Source organism: Mastigoproctus giganteus, chromosome 10 (assembly GCF_048544385.1).
Source record: "Mastigoproctus giganteus isolate SK-2022 chromosome 10, ASM4854438v1, whole genome shotgun sequence".
NCBI classification, from domain to species: Eukaryota; Metazoa; Arthropoda; class Arachnida; order Uropygi; family Thelyphonidae; genus Mastigoproctus; species Mastigoproctus giganteus.
The window spans coordinates 176345107-176363677 of NC_143584.1; the positions used below are offsets into that span (position 1 = coordinate 176345107).

Consider the following 18571-nt stretch of genomic DNA (forward strand, 5'->3'; position numbering starts at 1 on the left):
GAGGACCAAGAGGAGAACCCTGAGGGACTCCCTTCAGGGTTTAGATATGGATAGGAAAAGTGGAGGAGTAACTTCCATCAAAAAGAACTCTGCTTTTCTTGTTGTAAAAGAAGTTTAACATTAATGATAGGGCATTATTTAATATTCCCATGTGATTTAATTTGAGGCAAAGCAAGTTGTGTGGTACCAAATCAAAGGCTTTTTATAGGTCAAGATATATGATGTCTATTTGTTTGTTATTATCAAGGCCATGTTTGATGTCATGTTCTAAGGAAAGTAGGTTGGTCACTGTTGACCTGCGCATAAGGAAGCTATGGTGAATGTGGCTGAACTTGTTCTTCACAGAGTAACATAGCTGAGAATATAAAATATTCTCAATGATTTTACTTAGTGGATTATCTTTGTGTATGGGTCTAAAGGAGGCAGGGCTGTCTTTTGAACCCTTTTTAAATAGTGAGGTAATGGTAGTTTCCTTTAATCTTGCAGGGAGTGATCCCTTTTTTGAAGATGGAATTTATCAGATGTAAAAGTTGTTGTTGCAGGACAACAAAGCAGTTTTTCCAGAGGGCCATGAGAGGACTATCAGTGTTTGTATCATAGTTTAAATTGAATTTGTTAAGGGTATTCAATAGAATGTCTGGATTGACTTCAAATTGTGTCAGGATATCACTGTAATATGAGGAAGAGGAGGTGTTATTTAGGTTAAAATTGTGAACAGATTTTTCAGTATATAGGTCACTGTAATATTTTGCAAAATCTTCTAATTTAATGGTCTCAATTTTGTTCACATGGTTATGGTTCTTATAACCCATTTTCCAATGCTTCCAGAATGGTCTCGTTATTGTTTGTTTGTTATTTAGTTTTTAGGAGCATTAGCAACTAAGGCCATATTGCTCCGGGATATGCGGTGGTCATCCCTTACCTTTCCGCATCCTCCATATTTGGTGGCGACGGGCTCGAACCCTGGTCTAATCAAGAAGCGTGTGCTACGCCCTGCTGCTCCTTCCCACCTGGCTATGGAGGCGCCTCAGAATGGTCTCATATCATGCCTGTTTAGCATTGCATTTTGTAGATTGGATAGGTAATTTTGGTAGGCCAGATTGATATTGCTTTATAACTGTCTTCTTAGGTTGGAGAACTGGATATAATTGTCATGTCTCTGCATGTTTTTGTTGGTTTGGTTTTTTGGTTTTTAGGAGCATTAGCAACTAAGGCCATATTGCTCCGGGATATGCGGTGGTCATTCCCTGACCTTTCCGCATCTTCCGTATTTGGTGGTGACGGGCTCGAACCCCGGTCTAATCAAGAAGCGTGTGCTATGCACTGCTGCTCCTTCCCACCTGGCTATGGAGGCACCACATGTTTTTGTATTTGATAAACGTTGTTTTTTTTTTTCCTAAGTAATTGAATTATTTCTTTAGTGAACCACACAGGAAATTTTTTGGTGTTTGACTTAGTAAGACTCATGGGTGTATTATTTTTAATAATTGAGTTTAGGTTGTCATACAGCAACATCCAAAATTGAGTTAGGATCTTGACTACTAAATAAGGTTTGCCAGTTGGTGTTTGAAATTTCTTTTCTGATTTTGTCCCAGGGGGCTCTCCTAAAGTTATAGGAGCATTGCCCGACTTCATTTTTGATGTGTTTGGTTTCGAGATCAAGGTCAAGCAGTGATGCTAGATGATACGAGTAGAAATAACTGTTAATATAATTAATATTTATGTTAAAGTTTGTAAATACTAGGTCAAGGAGTTTCTCTTTTCTGATAGGGAGTTTGCATTTTTGTTTTAGGTCCAGTTTTTTTTTTTTTAAAGGAACATATCTTTCAAAAACTGCAATAAGTAGTTATTTTTATCGTTAGGGTCTCCCTTACCCAATCCATACTCATAGTGAATATTAAAGTCACCTAGCACTATCGTTCTAATATCACTCCTGAAGGAAATAAGTATGGGTTCTAGTTTCTGCTCAAGTTTTTTTAAGGTGGTCTTTTTGACTGGGGGTGGTAGGTAGATTCCTACCAGTTGCAGTTATGTTGCCAACTTTAGTTTTTATATAAATGCCCTCAATATCATCTAAAGAGATGATGTAAGAGATGACTATTTTTTGGTGGAGTAAAATCATTATTTGTTTCTTTTCCTTTTTTGTTTACCCTACCTTTTCTGATAATTTGAAAATTTGGGGTCAAATTTCTAAATCTAAGCTGTCAGGGGTTAGCCAGGTCTCAGTAAGGACCCAAATATCAAAGTCATCTTGGCTTACCTCTGTTTTAAGTTTATTGAGCTTTTCAATGATGCTTCTACAGTTTTGGAGGTATATATTTATGAAAATTCTTTTCTCTTTGTATCTGCCATCAGTATTGTTATCAATTGATTGCTATTTAGTCTGGTTACTGTCTACATTTCCAAGGCCAGTTTTATTATAAAAGGTATTGTGTGTACCAAGTTTGTTGTCCTTATGGTGTTTTCTGAACCTAAAGACCTGAACTGTTACCTCATCAAGAAAGTTATCTTTATTCATTAGTTCTACATCCTTTTGATCAAAGCTGATTTTAAAGGAAGAGTATATTTTGGGATATAGTGATTTGATTTTTTCAGCTGATATAGTGATGTTAATTTTTTCTTGGAGTAGCATTCAAGGTCAGCCTCCTCCATGGAGGGTGCCAACCTGGAGACAGGCCAGAAAATCTTTTTAGGAATAACCAAAAGAATTCCACTGTTTCCCTTTCCAATGAATTTGATTTTGCTATCACTGGGCTTGTTGAAAGATCCATGATCAGTGTTGACCTTGACCTGGTGAGGTTTCAATTTCATCATCACCAATCCCCTTCTCCTTTCCCCTTTCAGTGAATTTGACTTTTTTCTTTTTGGATATATTCAGAAATCCATCATCAGTAGTGTCACTTGTGTGTTTAGGTTTCAAATAATCATCCTTTGTCTTATAATTGGATTTGTGTTGGTTACTAGGACCCTTTGTTGTTGGGGCTGTTGATTGACTGGATTGAGTTAGCAATGTAGTACCAGATTGTACAGAGTTCTTGCTTTGAGAAGAGTGTTTCTGATTCTTCAATGGATGAGAAGAGGGACCATAATTCTGAGAAATGAATCTGGGGTGAGATTTGATGGCTTTGTTTGCAGGTTCTGAGTTTTTCCTGCTCTTTGGGATGCCAACCAAGACAACTCTGTTTCTATTTGATTTGATGCAATTAGGCAAAGGTCATGTGTTCAGGCTTATTTGCACCCTTGTGATTTTATAACAATAGAGGTGCAATATAAACATGAAGAACCTTCCTGATGGTGCACCAAGAAACATTCTTGTATTTTCTGTATCTTGTAAACTTCTCTAACCATATGTGGCCAGAGCATAAACCAGAATATATATTTAGGCTTTACCCTTTTCTACAGGGTATAATACAACAACATAATCGGGTATTTGATTCTTTTTATATACATGTAAATGCTATATGTTTTAATAATTAAATATTTAAATTAATTTAATGGTGGTGAACACTGAAACTTTTTCATTTCTTAAAAAAAAAAAAAAAAAAAAAACTACACTGACATTACTTTATACTGGACTGTAAAAAGGTTGTTACTAATGATGCTTCATTTTACAGTTTTAATTTTTAAAAAATTGCCAAGGATTTTATAACTAACCTGCATATTTGATTATTCTTTCTTCATAATAATAATAAAAAAATAAAAAAAATTAAGTGAAAAAGTAGTGTTTTTAGTTTATGTTTTTATAATTTCTTTTCTTAATGTTAAATTGTGAGGCTTGTCAAATCTCATTGATTTCTCTAAGAGAAATACCGATTTAGATTCCTACATTTTTTTTTTTTTTTTTTTTTTTTATGTGAACCCCAAACACGAGAGGTATTAGAACCTATAGTACTTAGTACCGTGCTTGGGTTGGAGGTTGAGAAGACGAAAGAAGATATTTGTTGACATTGGACTTGAACTTCTGTAGATTGTAATTTTCAGGAAATACGTATGAAGGAAGGTTGTTCCAGAAAACGGCAGTTGAATGAATAAATGAGGAAGATGAAAAGTTGGTTCTGTGGGTTTGAAGTTGGACAGTAAATGGATGTTGGCTGGTGGTGGCATGTGTTTGGACTGTTTTGAAAGAGAGAGCGGGAATAATAGAAGCCAGTTCAGAAGAACAGTGCCCATGGAAGTATCTGTAGAAGAGGCATGCAGCAGAAACAGTACGTCTATGAGAAAGCGAGTGGAGAGACTCTGTTAGAGATGAATCATTAATTAACCTAACTGCCCTCTTCTGAATGGAATCAAGAAGTCTGAGAGAGGTTTTGGGGGCACCACCCCAGATGTGGGAACAATATTCCATGGCAAGGTGGATTTGCAATTTATACAGAGTGAGCAGCTGTTTGGAAGAAAAGTAAAGCCGAGAGCGAAAGAGAAAACCAAGTTTTTTAGATGCAGAGGAAGCAATATTTGTAATGTGCTTGTGCCAAGAGAGATTAGAAGTCAGGGTAATCCCCAAAAGAGATATATCATTTTGCCTAGAAATCGGAGTGTCACTAGCATTAGCATTAGCATTAGTAGAGGCATACGATGCAAGAAAGCAAGCTTATTCAGCATCAGCCAAAAAAAAAAAAAAAAAAAAAAAAAAAACCCACTCCCATTTCACCCCTCCGTTCGTTCGAAATACCTGTCCAGTTGAGCTTTAAATTTGTTTAGGCTATCAACTTCAACAACAAGTGATGGAAGTCGGTTCCACCAACCAACCACCCGCTGGCCAAAGGCAAATTTCCGCACATCTATCCGACATCCGTCCTTCCTCAATTTGAATTTATGCCCTCTGAGGTGATTATTCTGAGAAAGATGAAGAATCCCATTTGCATTGAGCATGCTCAAACCATTCAAGGCCTTATACACCTCTATCAGATCACCTCGCCGGTGCCTAGTCTCCAGACTCTGTAATTTGCAAAACTTAAGCCTTTCTTCGTAAGAGCAACCCTTTGTTCCATTTACTAATCTTGTTGCCCTTCTCTGTACCCGTTCCAGCAGCTCTACATCCTTCTTGAAATGAGGCCTCCAGACCTGTATACAGTACTCAAGATGTGGCCTAACCATTGCCTTATACAAGGGAATAATCACCTCCTTATCCCTGCTAGAAAAATTCCTGTATATCATTGACAAGACACCATGAGCTACTCTTGCAGCTCGTCTGCACTGCTCAGAGAACTTCATATCTCCCTGCACAATTACCCCCAGGTCCTTTTCATTCTCCACCACTGTCAGTGCAGTACCGCAGAGTTGATACGTTGCTCTGGGGTTACTGTTTCCCATATGTAGTACTTTACATTTGTCAATGTTAAACTTCATTTGCCACCTCTCAGCCCATCTGTTCAACCTTTCCAGATCCTGTTGCAGCAGCATAGCGTCAGTAGTGTCCTTAACGACCCTGCCAACCTTTGTATCATCTGCAAACTTGGACATTAAACTTGATATCCCATCATCAATATCATTCATAAACACCGAAAACAACAACGGACCCAACACTGAACCTTGAGGAACTCCACTAATAACATTAGTCCACGTTGAGCAGTGTCCATTGATTACCACTCTCTGTCTTCTGCCACTCAACCATCCCCTTATCCATAGTAGCAATTTGCCTCCAATGCCACACTGCTCCAATTTGTGCAGCAGTCTTCCATGTGCAACAGTATCAAAAGCCTTTCTAAGATCCAAATATATAATATCAAAGTTATTCCCTGCATCCAGTTCTTTTGTGACTACATCATAGTATCCAATCAAATTGGTCAGGCAAGACCTGCCCTTAACAAAACCATGCTGCGTCTGAGCTATAACTGAATTCTTGTCTAGATGATCCTGCAGTGCTTCTTTAACCAGTGCCTCCATTAATTTACCTGGAACAGAAGTTAAACTAACAGGTCTATAATTACTTGTGTCAGCCTTTGATCCTCCTTTGTGAATTGGGGTTACATTTGCACATCTCCAGTCTATGGGTACCTCCCCTGAGTCCAAAGAAGCTCTCATAATTATGGCTAGGGGTTTGCATACTTCCTTTGCTGCCTCCTTTAATATAACTGGATAGATCCCATCCACCCCAGGTGCCTTTTTTATGTTTATCCTCAACAATCTCTCCTCCACTTTCCTCTCAGTTATTACAAAATCATCCAGCTCACTGCCAATGTTTACTTTACCTACATCATTCTCCTTCCTGAATAACTCCTCATGCGTGAATGTAGATGCAAAATACTCGTTTAGATTGTTAGCCACCTGAGCAGGATCCTCAACTGTTGAACCATCAATATCCAGTGGACCAATCTGATTCATCCCTTTCCTTCTCGAGTTCAAGTATGTAAAGAACTCTTTTCTGTTTTTCTTTGCATCCTTTGCCAAGGATTTTTCGTAGTCTGCCTTTGCCTGCCTAATCTCCTTTGTGACTTGGTTACAGACCAACTTATATCTATCATAGGCTTCCATGTCACCCATTAATTTATATGTATCCCATGCATTTTTCTTCTCTGCCACATGTCTCATTAGTTCATCTGACAACCATTTAGGCCTAAACCTTGAACAATATTTCTTAGTTGGTATGTAAAGCCTGGTAGCCTCCAAGATTAGTTCCTTGAATGCTTCCCATTTAGAGTTTGCTGTTGGTAACATCATCAGTTGGTCCCACTGTACAGAATTTAAATACTGTCTCAGACCATCATAGTCGCCTTTACGAAAACAAAAACCCTTCCCTTTACCTCTGATGGTAGTTACCTCCTTGAGTAAATCCCACTTCAACACACTGTGATCACTGCCACCTAGTGGTTCATTTATCTGCAGGTTCTTAATGCACGAAGAGTCACTACTGATAATCAGATCAAGAGTATTGCTCCCTCTTGTTGCCTCACGAACATGCTGATGTAGAAAACAATCATCCAATAAATCCACAAAAGCCTTGCTAGTGTGCGAGTGACCAACCCACAAATTCCAGTCAATATCTGGGAAATTAAAATCCCCCATTATAAGACTCTCTGATTTACTGGCCCACTCTATTTCCCTGTACAATATCTTATTATACTCATCAGAGTCATTAGGCCTATAGCACACTCCTACTCTCAATTTTGATTTCCCTATGCTTATGTCACACCAAACTGATTCGGCACTGCCCTGTCCATCGATGTCAACTGGCTTCACTTCCTTGGACTTTATGTGTTTCTTAATTAATAGCATAACCCCTCCTCCCCTCCTGTCCTGTCTATCCTTTCTATACACATTGTATTCCCCAAATTCCAGTTCCGCATTACTTATATCTGTGTGACACCACGTCTCTGATATCCCAACAATATCTGCCTTTGATGTTTTGAGCAATACCTCAAATTCATCAAATTTATTTACCAAACTCCTAGCATTGGTGTACACGCAGGTATACATGCACCTGTTTCTATTCTTTGCTACCCTAACGCAACCCATGTGTTTACTTGTACCGCAATGACTACCAGCAGTCTCTGAAATATCCTGCATCTTGTTTTTCAGACTTCTGCTCATATCAATAGAAGCAGTGCAAGAATCACTTCCACCTCTGCCAGTGGCTACTGTTAATCTATTAGTCCTTGTATCCCCCCCAACTAGCAGTTTTCCGACCCACCTAACACTGCCTCGACAGCATCAGCAAAAATTCTTGCACCCTTTCTATTTAAGTGTATCCCATCCCTGTAGAAGCAATCTCTCCTGTTAACAAGTACAGTCCAGGCTGAAAAAAATTCTACCCCTTGAGCCTTGCACAATCCCTCCAGGGCCGAATTGATCGACAAGGCTCTCATCATATACTCCCTCCTATCGTGTCTGGGCAGAATTGCAGACACTTTCAAGTTCAACCCTAATTCACGGCTTTTTTTCAGCAGTGACCTGTACTTGCTAAGTAATTCCGCCGGTCTCCTACTCTTAATATCATTCGTGCCAACGTGTACAACTATATCACCTTTTGTGCCCTTAAAAGATGATATCCGCTCTACAACGTCATCAACCTTTGCCCCTGGCAGACATACCCTGGTCCTATTCCACCTATCCTTTTTACAAAGCATGTTCCCCGTTTCCCTGACAATAGAGTCACCAACAACTACTAGTTCCTGTGGGACCAGCGCATTCTGCCTAGGGGGCTGCTTCTGTGTCGCCTGATGACCAAGTGCAAGCTCTGGCGTTGATGTGGGCAGCTGAGAGCTTGATGGGCCCCTCAATTTATTTCCTTCGAGGGCATCCACCCTGTCCTTCAAGCTCTCATAAAGGCCCATAACAACGCTGAGTTGTCGCCTGATTTCCTTGCACTCCTTACATCGTGCACACACAAAGACATCCCCCTTGGCAGTATCATGTCCCGTACCCAACTGCTCCGCAAACATCAAGCAAACAGTGCATTTTAATAGACTGTGATTCAGAGGGCAACTGGCCCCCTCAGTTCTCCCCTGAACCACAGCACTCCCATTAGCTTGAGCCTTTTGCTTTGCTGCTCTGGTTAGAGTCATGATTCCAATTTAATTCAATAAAATTAAAACAAAAATTAAATCCTTAAGTTATATTATATATATATATATATTGTTTTTTTTTTTTTTTTTTTTTTCGGTATCTAGTGTTCCCTTTATACAACTTCCGTATCACGTGTAGCACTCTAGTTATGTATTAATTATTTGTTACGATTAAGTCGTTATATATATTTATAGAGTTAAAAATACAATTTAATTGACAATGAAGTTTATCAAGATTAATAGATTTACTGAATAATTGACAATATTATATTATGCACTATACTATACAAAGCTAATGCTATCGAATTCCGGATATGCTGTGTCGCGTTTCAGTAACGAGTGTTATCTACGAAGTCCCTTTATATAACTTCCGTATCAAGTTATGTATTAATTATTTATTTTTACTAATTATTTATGTTCCGTAACCTATGTGGTTATATGTATAGTTAAAAGTACAATTTAATTGCCAATGAAGTTCGACAAGATTAATAGATTTACTGATTAATGTTCACGTAACAATGGCGGCTGTCTATGAACGGTAAACACGTGTATTTGATACCCTTTCCGATACTAAGTAATACCTACAAATCTCTATCTAAGTTACTTTAACTTTAAGTACCGTAAATAGGAATATAAAGCTACTCTAGAAATAAGTTAATATGTCAATTTAAACTAATAAAGCAGAAAATAAATCAGAAAAAACTTCTCTGTTCCAGTAGCGGCAGAAAGGCACGTCCGTACAGGAAACTCTCGGAAACTTTCACTCAGAAGTTCAGAAGAACAGTGCCCATGGAAGTATCTGTAGAAGAGGCATGCAGCAGAAACAGTACGTCTATGAGAAAGCGAGTGGAGAGACTCTGTTAGAGATGAATCATTAATTAACCTAACTGCCCTCTTCTGAATGGAATCAAGAAGTCTGAGAGAGGTTTTGGGGGCACCACCCCAGATGTGGGAACAATATTCCATGGCAAGGTGGATTTGCAATTTATACAGAGTGAGCAGCTGTTTGGAAGAAAAGTAAAGCCGAGAGCGAAAGAGAAAACCAAGTTTTTTAGATGCAGAGGAAGCAATATTTGTAATGTGCTTGTGCCAAGAGAGATTAGAAGTCAGGGTAATCCCCAAAAGAGATATATCATTTTGCCTAGAAATCGGAGTGTCACTAAAGATAAGCATAGGAGCAGAAGAATCCTTTTTGCGAGATATAAAACAAGACTGAGTTTTAGAAGGGTTGAAATCAACTAAGTTGTCTTTGCCCCACTGGAGAATTACCTGAAGATCTGCATTTAAGGAACTGGTAGCAGATTTTCAAGAAGTTGAAGCTGATTGAGCAGGACAAGGTTTCTCAAAATGGAAAGTTGAATGCAATGTGCTATCATCGGCAAAACTATGGATAGGATTTCCAGTCAATGGAAGAAGGTCATTGATATACAAGAGGAAAAGAGTGGGGGAAAGAACTGAACTTTGGGGGACACCGGCATTAGTGGAGAAGTTAGAAGATAGAGAGCCATCTACTATCACCCTCAGTGAGCGATCAGAGAGAAAACTGGATAACCAATTACTAACAGTTGGCAAACCATAAGATGGAAGCTTGTTTAGAAGACCTTTATGCCAAACATGATCAAAAGCCTTTGAGATGTCAAGAGCAACTACTTGTGTTTCACCGAACCTTTCCATTGAATTAGTCCATAAATGGGTAACATAAGCCAGAATATCACCAGTGGATCGACACTGACGGAATCCATACTGGCGATCGTTGATCAGACGGAAGATTTCTAGGTAATTTAAGAGTTGGCAGTTAATTGATTTCTCCATTACTTTAGAAAGAGTAGAAGTAATTGCAATGGGACGATAATTGGATGGGAGGGATTTGTCACCCTTTTTAGGAACTGGCTTGATATGAGCAAATTTCCAAGCAGAAGGAAAAACACCTTTGGAATAAGAAAGTGAAAAAAGGCGGCAAAGAATAGGAGTAAGTTCAGGAGCACAGGTTTTGAGAACAAGTGGAGAAATACCATCAGGACCTGGAGCTTTCTTAGCATCAATATTCATCAAAATCCTTCTGATATCCTTATGATGGAAGACCACAGAAGGCATTGAATGGAGCGTGTTGGGAATGGTGGGAGGTGTTTTACCAAGATCATTAATAGCTGGAAGAAAAATGGGATGCTAGCAGGTCAGCTTTATCCTTGGCTGAAGTGACAAGAGAATCATCTGGTTTGGACAGAGGTGGAAGCAGAGATGGGCAAAAGTTGCAGCCAATAGCTTTGGCAAGAGACCAGAATGCTCAGCTACCATTAGGGCAAGAAGCAAGTTTTCTACTCTTAGCCTGTTCAAACTCTAGTTTGGACTGATTAATAACTGCTTTACAATTGTTGCAAGCTTTGGTGTAGGCAGAAAATGAAACTGACGAATTAGAAACAAGCCAATTACGATATGCAACATTCTTCTCTTGGACAGCCTTAGCACATTTATTGGAAAACCAAGGTTTAGATAAAGGACGAGATTTTAAAGTGGAGTGTGGGATAAAGGATTCCATTCCTGCAAGAATAATTTCACTGACATGATCTGAGCAAACGTTGACATCAGAAGTTTTGAAGCAGTAATCCGACCAAGGAAAAGAAGTCTCACAGGTCATCCCATTTTGCATTCTTGTAATGCCAAACAACACGAGGTTGGGAATAGCCATGAGATAAAGGTTCCATTGGAGAAGAGACAATCACCAAGTTGTGATCTGAAGTGCCTAAAGGACCTCTCACTTCGACCGTGTACTTAGAAGGGTTGTTTGTGCGAAAAAGATCAAGCGTATTGGCTGTATGATTAGGATTGTCCAGTATTCTTGTAGGTAAATGAACAATCTGTGCTAGGTCATTAGTAATTGCAAAAGCCTCAGCATCTCGACCTGCTGGGTCGGTGTGACTAGAAAACGGAAGCCAGCTGGAGTTAGCATTAGCATTAGCATTAGTAGAGGCATATGATGCAAGAAAGCAAGCTTATTCAGCATCAGCCAAAAAAAAAAAAAAACCCTCTCCCACTTCACCCCTCCGTTCGTTCGAAATACCTGTCCAGTTGAGCTTTAAATTTGTTTAGGCTATCAACTTCAACAACAAGTGATGGAAGTCGGTTCCACCAACCGACCACCCGCTGGCCAAAGGCAAATTTCCGCACATCTATCCGACATCCGTCCTTCCTCAATTTGAATTTATGCCCTCTGAGGTGATTATTCTGAGAAAGATGAAGAATCCCATTGGCATTGAGCATGCTCAAACCATTCAAAGCCTTATACACCTCTATCAGATCACCTCGCCGGTGCCTAGTCTCCAGACTCTGTAATTTGCAAAACTTAAGCCTTTCTTCGTAAGAGCAACCCTTTGTTCCATTTACTAATCTTGTTGCCCTTCTCTGTACCCGTTCCAGCAGCTCTACATCCTTCTTGAAATGAGGCCTCCAGACCTGTATACAGTACTCAAGATGTGGCCTAACCATTGCCTTATACAAGGGAATAATCACCTCCTTATCCCTGCTAGAAAAATTCCTGTATATCATTGACAAGACACCATGAGCTACTCTTGCAGCTCGTCTGCACTGCTCAGAGAACTTCATATCTGCCTGCACAATTACCCCCAGGTCCTTTTCATTCTCCACCACTGTCAGTGTAGTACCGCAGAGTTGATACATTGCTCTGGGATTACTGTTACCCATATGTAGTACTTTACATTTGTCAATGTTAAACTTCATTTGCCACCTCTCAGCCCATCTGTTCAACCTTTCCAGATCCTGTTGCAGCAGCATAGCGTCAGTAGTGTCCTTAACGACCCTGCCAACCTTTGTATCATCTGCAAACTTAGACATTAAACTTGATATCCCATCATCAATATCATTCATAAACACCGAAAACAACAATGGACCCAACACTGAACCTTGAGGAACTCCACTAATAACATTAGTCCACGTTGAGCAGTGTCCATTGATTACCACTCTCTGTCTTCTGCCACTCAACCATCCCCTTATCCATAGCAGCAATTTGCCTCCAATGCCACATTGCTCCAATTTGTGCAGCAGTCTTCCATGTGCAACAGTATCAAAAGCCTTTCTAAGATCCAAATATATAATATCAAAGTTATTCCCTGCATCCAGTTCTTTTGTGACTACATCATAGTATCCAATCAAATTGGTCAGGCAAGACCTGCCCTTAACAAAACCATGCTGCGTCTGAGCTATAACTGAATTCTTGTCTAGATGATCCTGCAGTGCTTCTTTAACCAGTGCCTCCATTAATTTACCTGGAACAGAAGTGAACATTAAAATCACCAAGGAAAATTACCTCACTGTTAGGAAAGTTGGACTGGAGAAAGTCAAGTTGCAAAGAGAGGAAGTCAAAGAGCTCCAAGTGATTAGTGGAGTTGGGAGAACGGTAGAGACAACAGATGAATTTGACACAATGAGGTAGAGATATTTTAAGCCAGAGAAAATCAAAGAGAGGAGATTCCAAATTGCCAAGTCTCTGACAGGGAATATCAGAACGAGCATATGCACAAGTACCACCTCTGAGGCGAAAGGAATCATACAGTGAATAATTTAGGCATCTGAGATGAGCAGTAGTTGAATCAACCGATAACTGAGATTCTGTCAGAAAAAGTACATGGGGTTTGGCAGACTGCAAGTGGAAATGGACATCGTTGAGATTGGAATTGAGACCACGTATATTTGTGAAATGAATTAGAAAGTCCTTGGGAGGTTTAGATCTTTTCGCAGATAAGCTTGCTCTTTAGTTTGACAATTCATGGTGTATTCAATAGTAAGAAAAAGTGGGTGGGACATGCTGTATGAAGTAATGAAATTTTTGGATAAGCCGTACATGTGGTAAGAATATACCCAGATCCTTGACATGACGTGGCCTTGACAATGCTCCCCGCATACACACTACTCGGACTCCCTCCAGTCACTATCTGGCAGAGTAGAGGTAGCAAGATTATACACTAGCTGATCCGGAAGCCTCCTAGAGAGTTACCAATAGGTTCGGTCCAGTGTACTAACTAGCTGCCGGCCTGCGAACACCGTTTTAGAGCTGTACCCTCGAAATGTAAGGAATATTGGATCTCGCCACGACGTTCATCATAACCTCAAAAGTCATCAATCATACTGCATGATGGAAGAGATAGGGAAGGGTTGACCGGAACTGAGCTCTAGAGACTAAACATGGGTTCCCCCACTTCAAGCCTCCAATATGCAAAGTGGTGGTATTTCACCGGTTGATGAGAGTCATCTAGCACCAAGTACTGCCTGGTAACATAGAGGGGTGGCGTTCCTCCATGTGGTGTGGGCACCATACCTCGACCCCTGCTTACGTTGGTTCACACCTGGGTGGTCACCCACCATGTACTTGTGCATGGAGGTTATACCCAGGATTACTAACAGTCCCACCATCGTGAAGATTAAAATCTAATTTTCTTAATCGAACATTAAAATCTAATATTAATATTTCCCATATAATATTTTTTAATTTGGAGATTTGGCTATGTATATATTAGGTGCAATAGCATCATTAATACACAGCCATTTCCGAATAAACAGAATATTTATAAGGCAGCATCATTTTAAGTTATGTCACATATTGTGAATACCTTCACAACGAGTTGCCATGATATTGCACTACTTCGAATAAGTAATGCTTCACCCAAGGAGAAGACTAATGTTACTTATTCTCAGATAGGTACCACCACCCAGACGGCACTGTTTCAGGGCTATTTGGCCCTTCTTCAGTGGGTGGGTAGGTACCCAAGTGATGCAATGATGGCAAAACAGTTATGAAGTATAACTCCACAATATGAGAGATGCCTGATGGCGTATAATGTATTCTTCGAATACATTATACACCATCAGGCATCTCTCAGCAGACTTTTGACTACCATAAGGAAACATAGTTTGGTCTTAGGAATTCATGAGAGAAAGTTAGCTGGCCATCTGCAATTTACCAAATTTATTCATAGTAATAAATTTGGTAATATAAGTCATACAGTTTCTGCTAAGAGTGTATTAAAATTTTGGAAGTTCTAACACTTCACTAGATCATGATAATACAACTTTGCAGTTCCACCAAACTTTTTTTTACCGTACATATAAAACACTTGTAAAGTTTGCTAATGTTGTTACATACTACCAATCAGTTCTTTATTCACCTACCTGGTTTGACGTTCGTGACATATTGTTTCTGTACTCATCTCTGTCTACACTGCCCAGAGAACTTTATATCTGGCTGCAAAATCACCCCAGGTCTTTTTCATTTTCCACTACCCTGACCGTAGTACCACACAGTTGATGTTACTGCTAAACATATGCATACCTTGCATTTGTCAGAGTTACACTTCATCTGCCATTTTGCAGTCCATTGACCTAATTTTATGAGATCTTGTTACAGCAACTCACCCTGATTACTGTCATTAACCACCCTGCCAACCTTTGTATCATCTGCAAACTTAGACATTAAGCCTGATATACCTTCATTAATATCAATATCACATAGCAGTCTTTTATGTACAACAGTATCAAGCCTTCCTGAAATCCAAGTATATATCAAAATATTTTTTTTTTCATCCCGATCCTTGGTCACTGCATTATAGTAACTCGTCAGATTGGTTAGACACAACTGCCCCTTAAACAAATCTATGCTGTGACTGCAATATAATTGCATTCCTGTCCAGATGGTTCTGTATTATTTCTTTAACTAGTGACTCCATTATTTTCCATGGAACAGATGTTAAGCTGACAGGTCTGTAATTACCCATGTCACCTTTTCATCCCTCTTTATGAATTGGGGATATGTTCGCACATCTCCAGTCCATAGGGACCTTCCTCTAAATCCAAGGATGCGCTCATAATTATGGCTATGGGTTTGCTCACCTCCTTTACTGCCTCTCTTAATATGATTGGATAGATCTTCCATCTACTCCAAGTGCCTTTTTCATATTCAGCTTCAACAGTGTCTCTTCCACATTCCTTTCAGTTATCACAAAGTCATTTAGCTCCACATTGGAATTTGATAAACTTCTGACATACCCTCCAGTAAATAATTCCTCATGTGTAAATGTAGATGCATATTACCTATTCAGTTTGTAAATAAACTGAGCAAGGTCATCAACAGTTAGCATATTGAAATCATGTGGCCCAATGTGATTCAACAACCCCTGCCTTCTACTGTTAATATAAGTAGAGAAGTCTTTGATGCTGTTCTTTGTATTCTTTGCTAGAGATTTCTCATAATCTACCTTAGCTTGCCTAACCTCCTTAATTTATTTATATATACAATCATTTATATATACCATAGTCTTCTGTATTACCTGATAATTTATATATATCCCATATATTTTTCTTCTCTGCTACAAGCCTCATTTGTTCATCTGACATCCATTTAGATCTAAGTCTTGAACAGTATTTTTTAGTTGGTATAAAAAGCCTAGTAGCTTCTACAATTACTTCCCTCAATGCTTCCCATTTCGAATTCGGCATTGGTAATGTCATCAGGTGGTCCCATTGTACAGAATTTAAAACTGTCTGTGATTACTGTTGTCAACTGTGCGAAAACACAATCCCTTCCCTTTACCCTTGATGGTAGTTACCTTTTAAGTAAATCCCACATCAATTTGAAACAGAATTCAAAAGTGAATAACAGACTAGAGAACATGATATAATTCTAACAGATATTTAAATTAAGTTTTTATTTTCTTTTCTTTTTTTTTTTTAAAGATGTGTAACTAGATGACAGTGATTGGGTGTCACCTAGTTACACATCTTGGGATTTGCCACAATAAAACTCCAAAACTGTGGGAAATCTTAGTAAGTTGTTGTTGTTGTTTGGTTTTTAGGAGCATTAGCAACTAAGGCCATATTGCTCCGGAATATGCGGTGGTCATTCCCTGACCTTTCCGCATCCTCCATATTTGGTGGTGACAGGCTCGAACCCCGGTCTAATCAAGAAGCGTGTGGTATGCACTGCTGCTCCTTCCCACCCGGCTACGGAGGCACCTCTTAGTAAGTATACATACATCTAAGTATATTCACATCTCCATTTGAGGTATGATCTCACTACTCATCTCAATATTCAATGGGCCCCACTTGCATATAGTTCACCTGTACACAAGTGGGCTATAATGCATAATGTTCTACATCAGAAGATTTAGAACATTATGCATTGTGTACATAACATTACCTATAATGAAAACTAAATTGCATGTTAATAAAAGCTTTGTATTGTAAATTGTGGTAAACAAAAACTAGTAAGACATTCAAACATTGCTATCAAAACTGTTCAGGCAGGAGAAGAGCAACATAAAATCAATGATCTTTATAAAATGTTGAACAACATTTTAGATTTAGAACATCAAGAATCACTTTGTTAGGAAATTAAAAAAAAAAAAAAACAAAAACATTACTATACCTGAGCATTAATTCTGGACATACATTAAGATCGACCCCAACAAAACTGACACATTCAATTACCACACCATCCAGTGCATTTTTCAGCATTGCTTCTGGAATGTCATGCTTAATAGATAAGAAAAATAAATAACTCTACAAGAAACACTTGTTAAGAGATTAAATTATTTATTATGATTCTAACTGCAATTTCAAAAAGCTTAATTTCAGTCTCATAAATAAGTATGATGATAACAGTGAAAGCATATTTAACAGATAAAAAAAAAAACGAATTATAAAAATGATATTAAATATTATAATAACCATATGAGAACATTCTGAAAATCCTCAAACATAGGAATAATAAAAAAAAATTCTTGTATCTGCAAGTGGATACCAATATAAAGTGGAATGAGTGTTTCCACTATGTATACTGACTTTGTATCCAACATGCAAATAGAGAGTTTCATTGATAGCACACAGCAAAAGGCTGTACACCACATGACAGATTTTTGGAGAAGACAAACAATCTATTTTAGTGTTTACTAGAAAAGAGGTCTTAAGCATTGGGAAACATACCATAAAAGTTACAGACAAATAGATATCAGAGGAATAAAAACTTCAATAAATAAATAGAAATGAAATACATAAGGCAGATAAAAATAGCGAAGTAAAAATCAGATAAATGACAAATAAGAGCCAGATAAAACCACTAAAAGCTTTCAAGGCTTAAACCTTTAATCAAATTGGAAGAACGAACAATAAGGCATACAGCAGCACCAATGGCAATGGTGATCACAGGATACAGCTATTAAGTAATAAACAACTTTAACAGTGTATAATAAAGGAAGACAAAAGTTACGAGGACAAGAATGGAAGGGAAGAAAAGGAAGATGGGGAGAATGAAGTAAAAAGGAGAAAAAATGAAAACAGAAGAAAAAAGGAGAAAAAATGAAAACAGAAGAAAAAAGGAGAAAAAATGAAAACAGAAGAAAAAAGAGAAAGAGAAAATTAGTCAGTTTAGCAGGTAGCGTACAATGGTACATACTAACCAAAGTGCAGGGAGGATGTGATCACTCAGACATAAGAACTGCATAATAGGATATATACTGGTCCTTATATTTGATTAATACTCACCATAATGATGAGTGACATGCCGCCAGCCACGGACACCAGTGAAAATCATGGGTGAGTCAACTATTTAAATGTTAGAATGTAGATTACAGTTAAAACCCATAATGTTCATCCAGAGAAGAGTAAGCAAAACTGGCCATGCCAGTTTCGCTCGCTTTTCCCTGCTCCAAGATATGATCCACAGTGGTCTTCCCTGGCTCAGCAATATTATACACTCCATTAATCCAAGCATTTAATTTTTTACCACTTTGCAGCAATAAATGGATGTGGGATTTTACTTCAGAAATAATTGTACTAGACTCTTCTGACAGTGAAATGCCCATATTCAATATAATTATGCAAGGCCTTAGAAATGCAAGGTACTCAGAAAGAACCAAATAGCAGGAAATATAGAGGTGACTTCATTGATACATGATGAGGAAGGGCCTCAAATGAATGAACATAGACTTGAACTTCAAGATCACATGATTGAAGTTCAAGTCTATTCAGAATGTGGGGCCACACTTTATTAATCTACTCTGACTTAG

General features: G+C 38.6%; 1 protein-coding gene across 1 annotated transcript in view; it reads right to left on the reverse strand.

The window, feature by feature from the left end:
* Nucleotides 1-18571, reverse strand: part of LOC150079551 (S1 RNA-binding domain-containing protein 1) — a 190264-nt gene that overhangs the window by 40984 nt on the left and 130709 nt on the right. The window contains exon 15 of the mRNA XM_090383104.1: nucleotides 16933-17039. Within this exon, the coding sequence (XP_090239230.1) occupies nucleotides 16933-17039 (107 nt within the window). The remainder of the gene's footprint in view (nucleotides 1-16932; nucleotides 17040-18571) is intronic.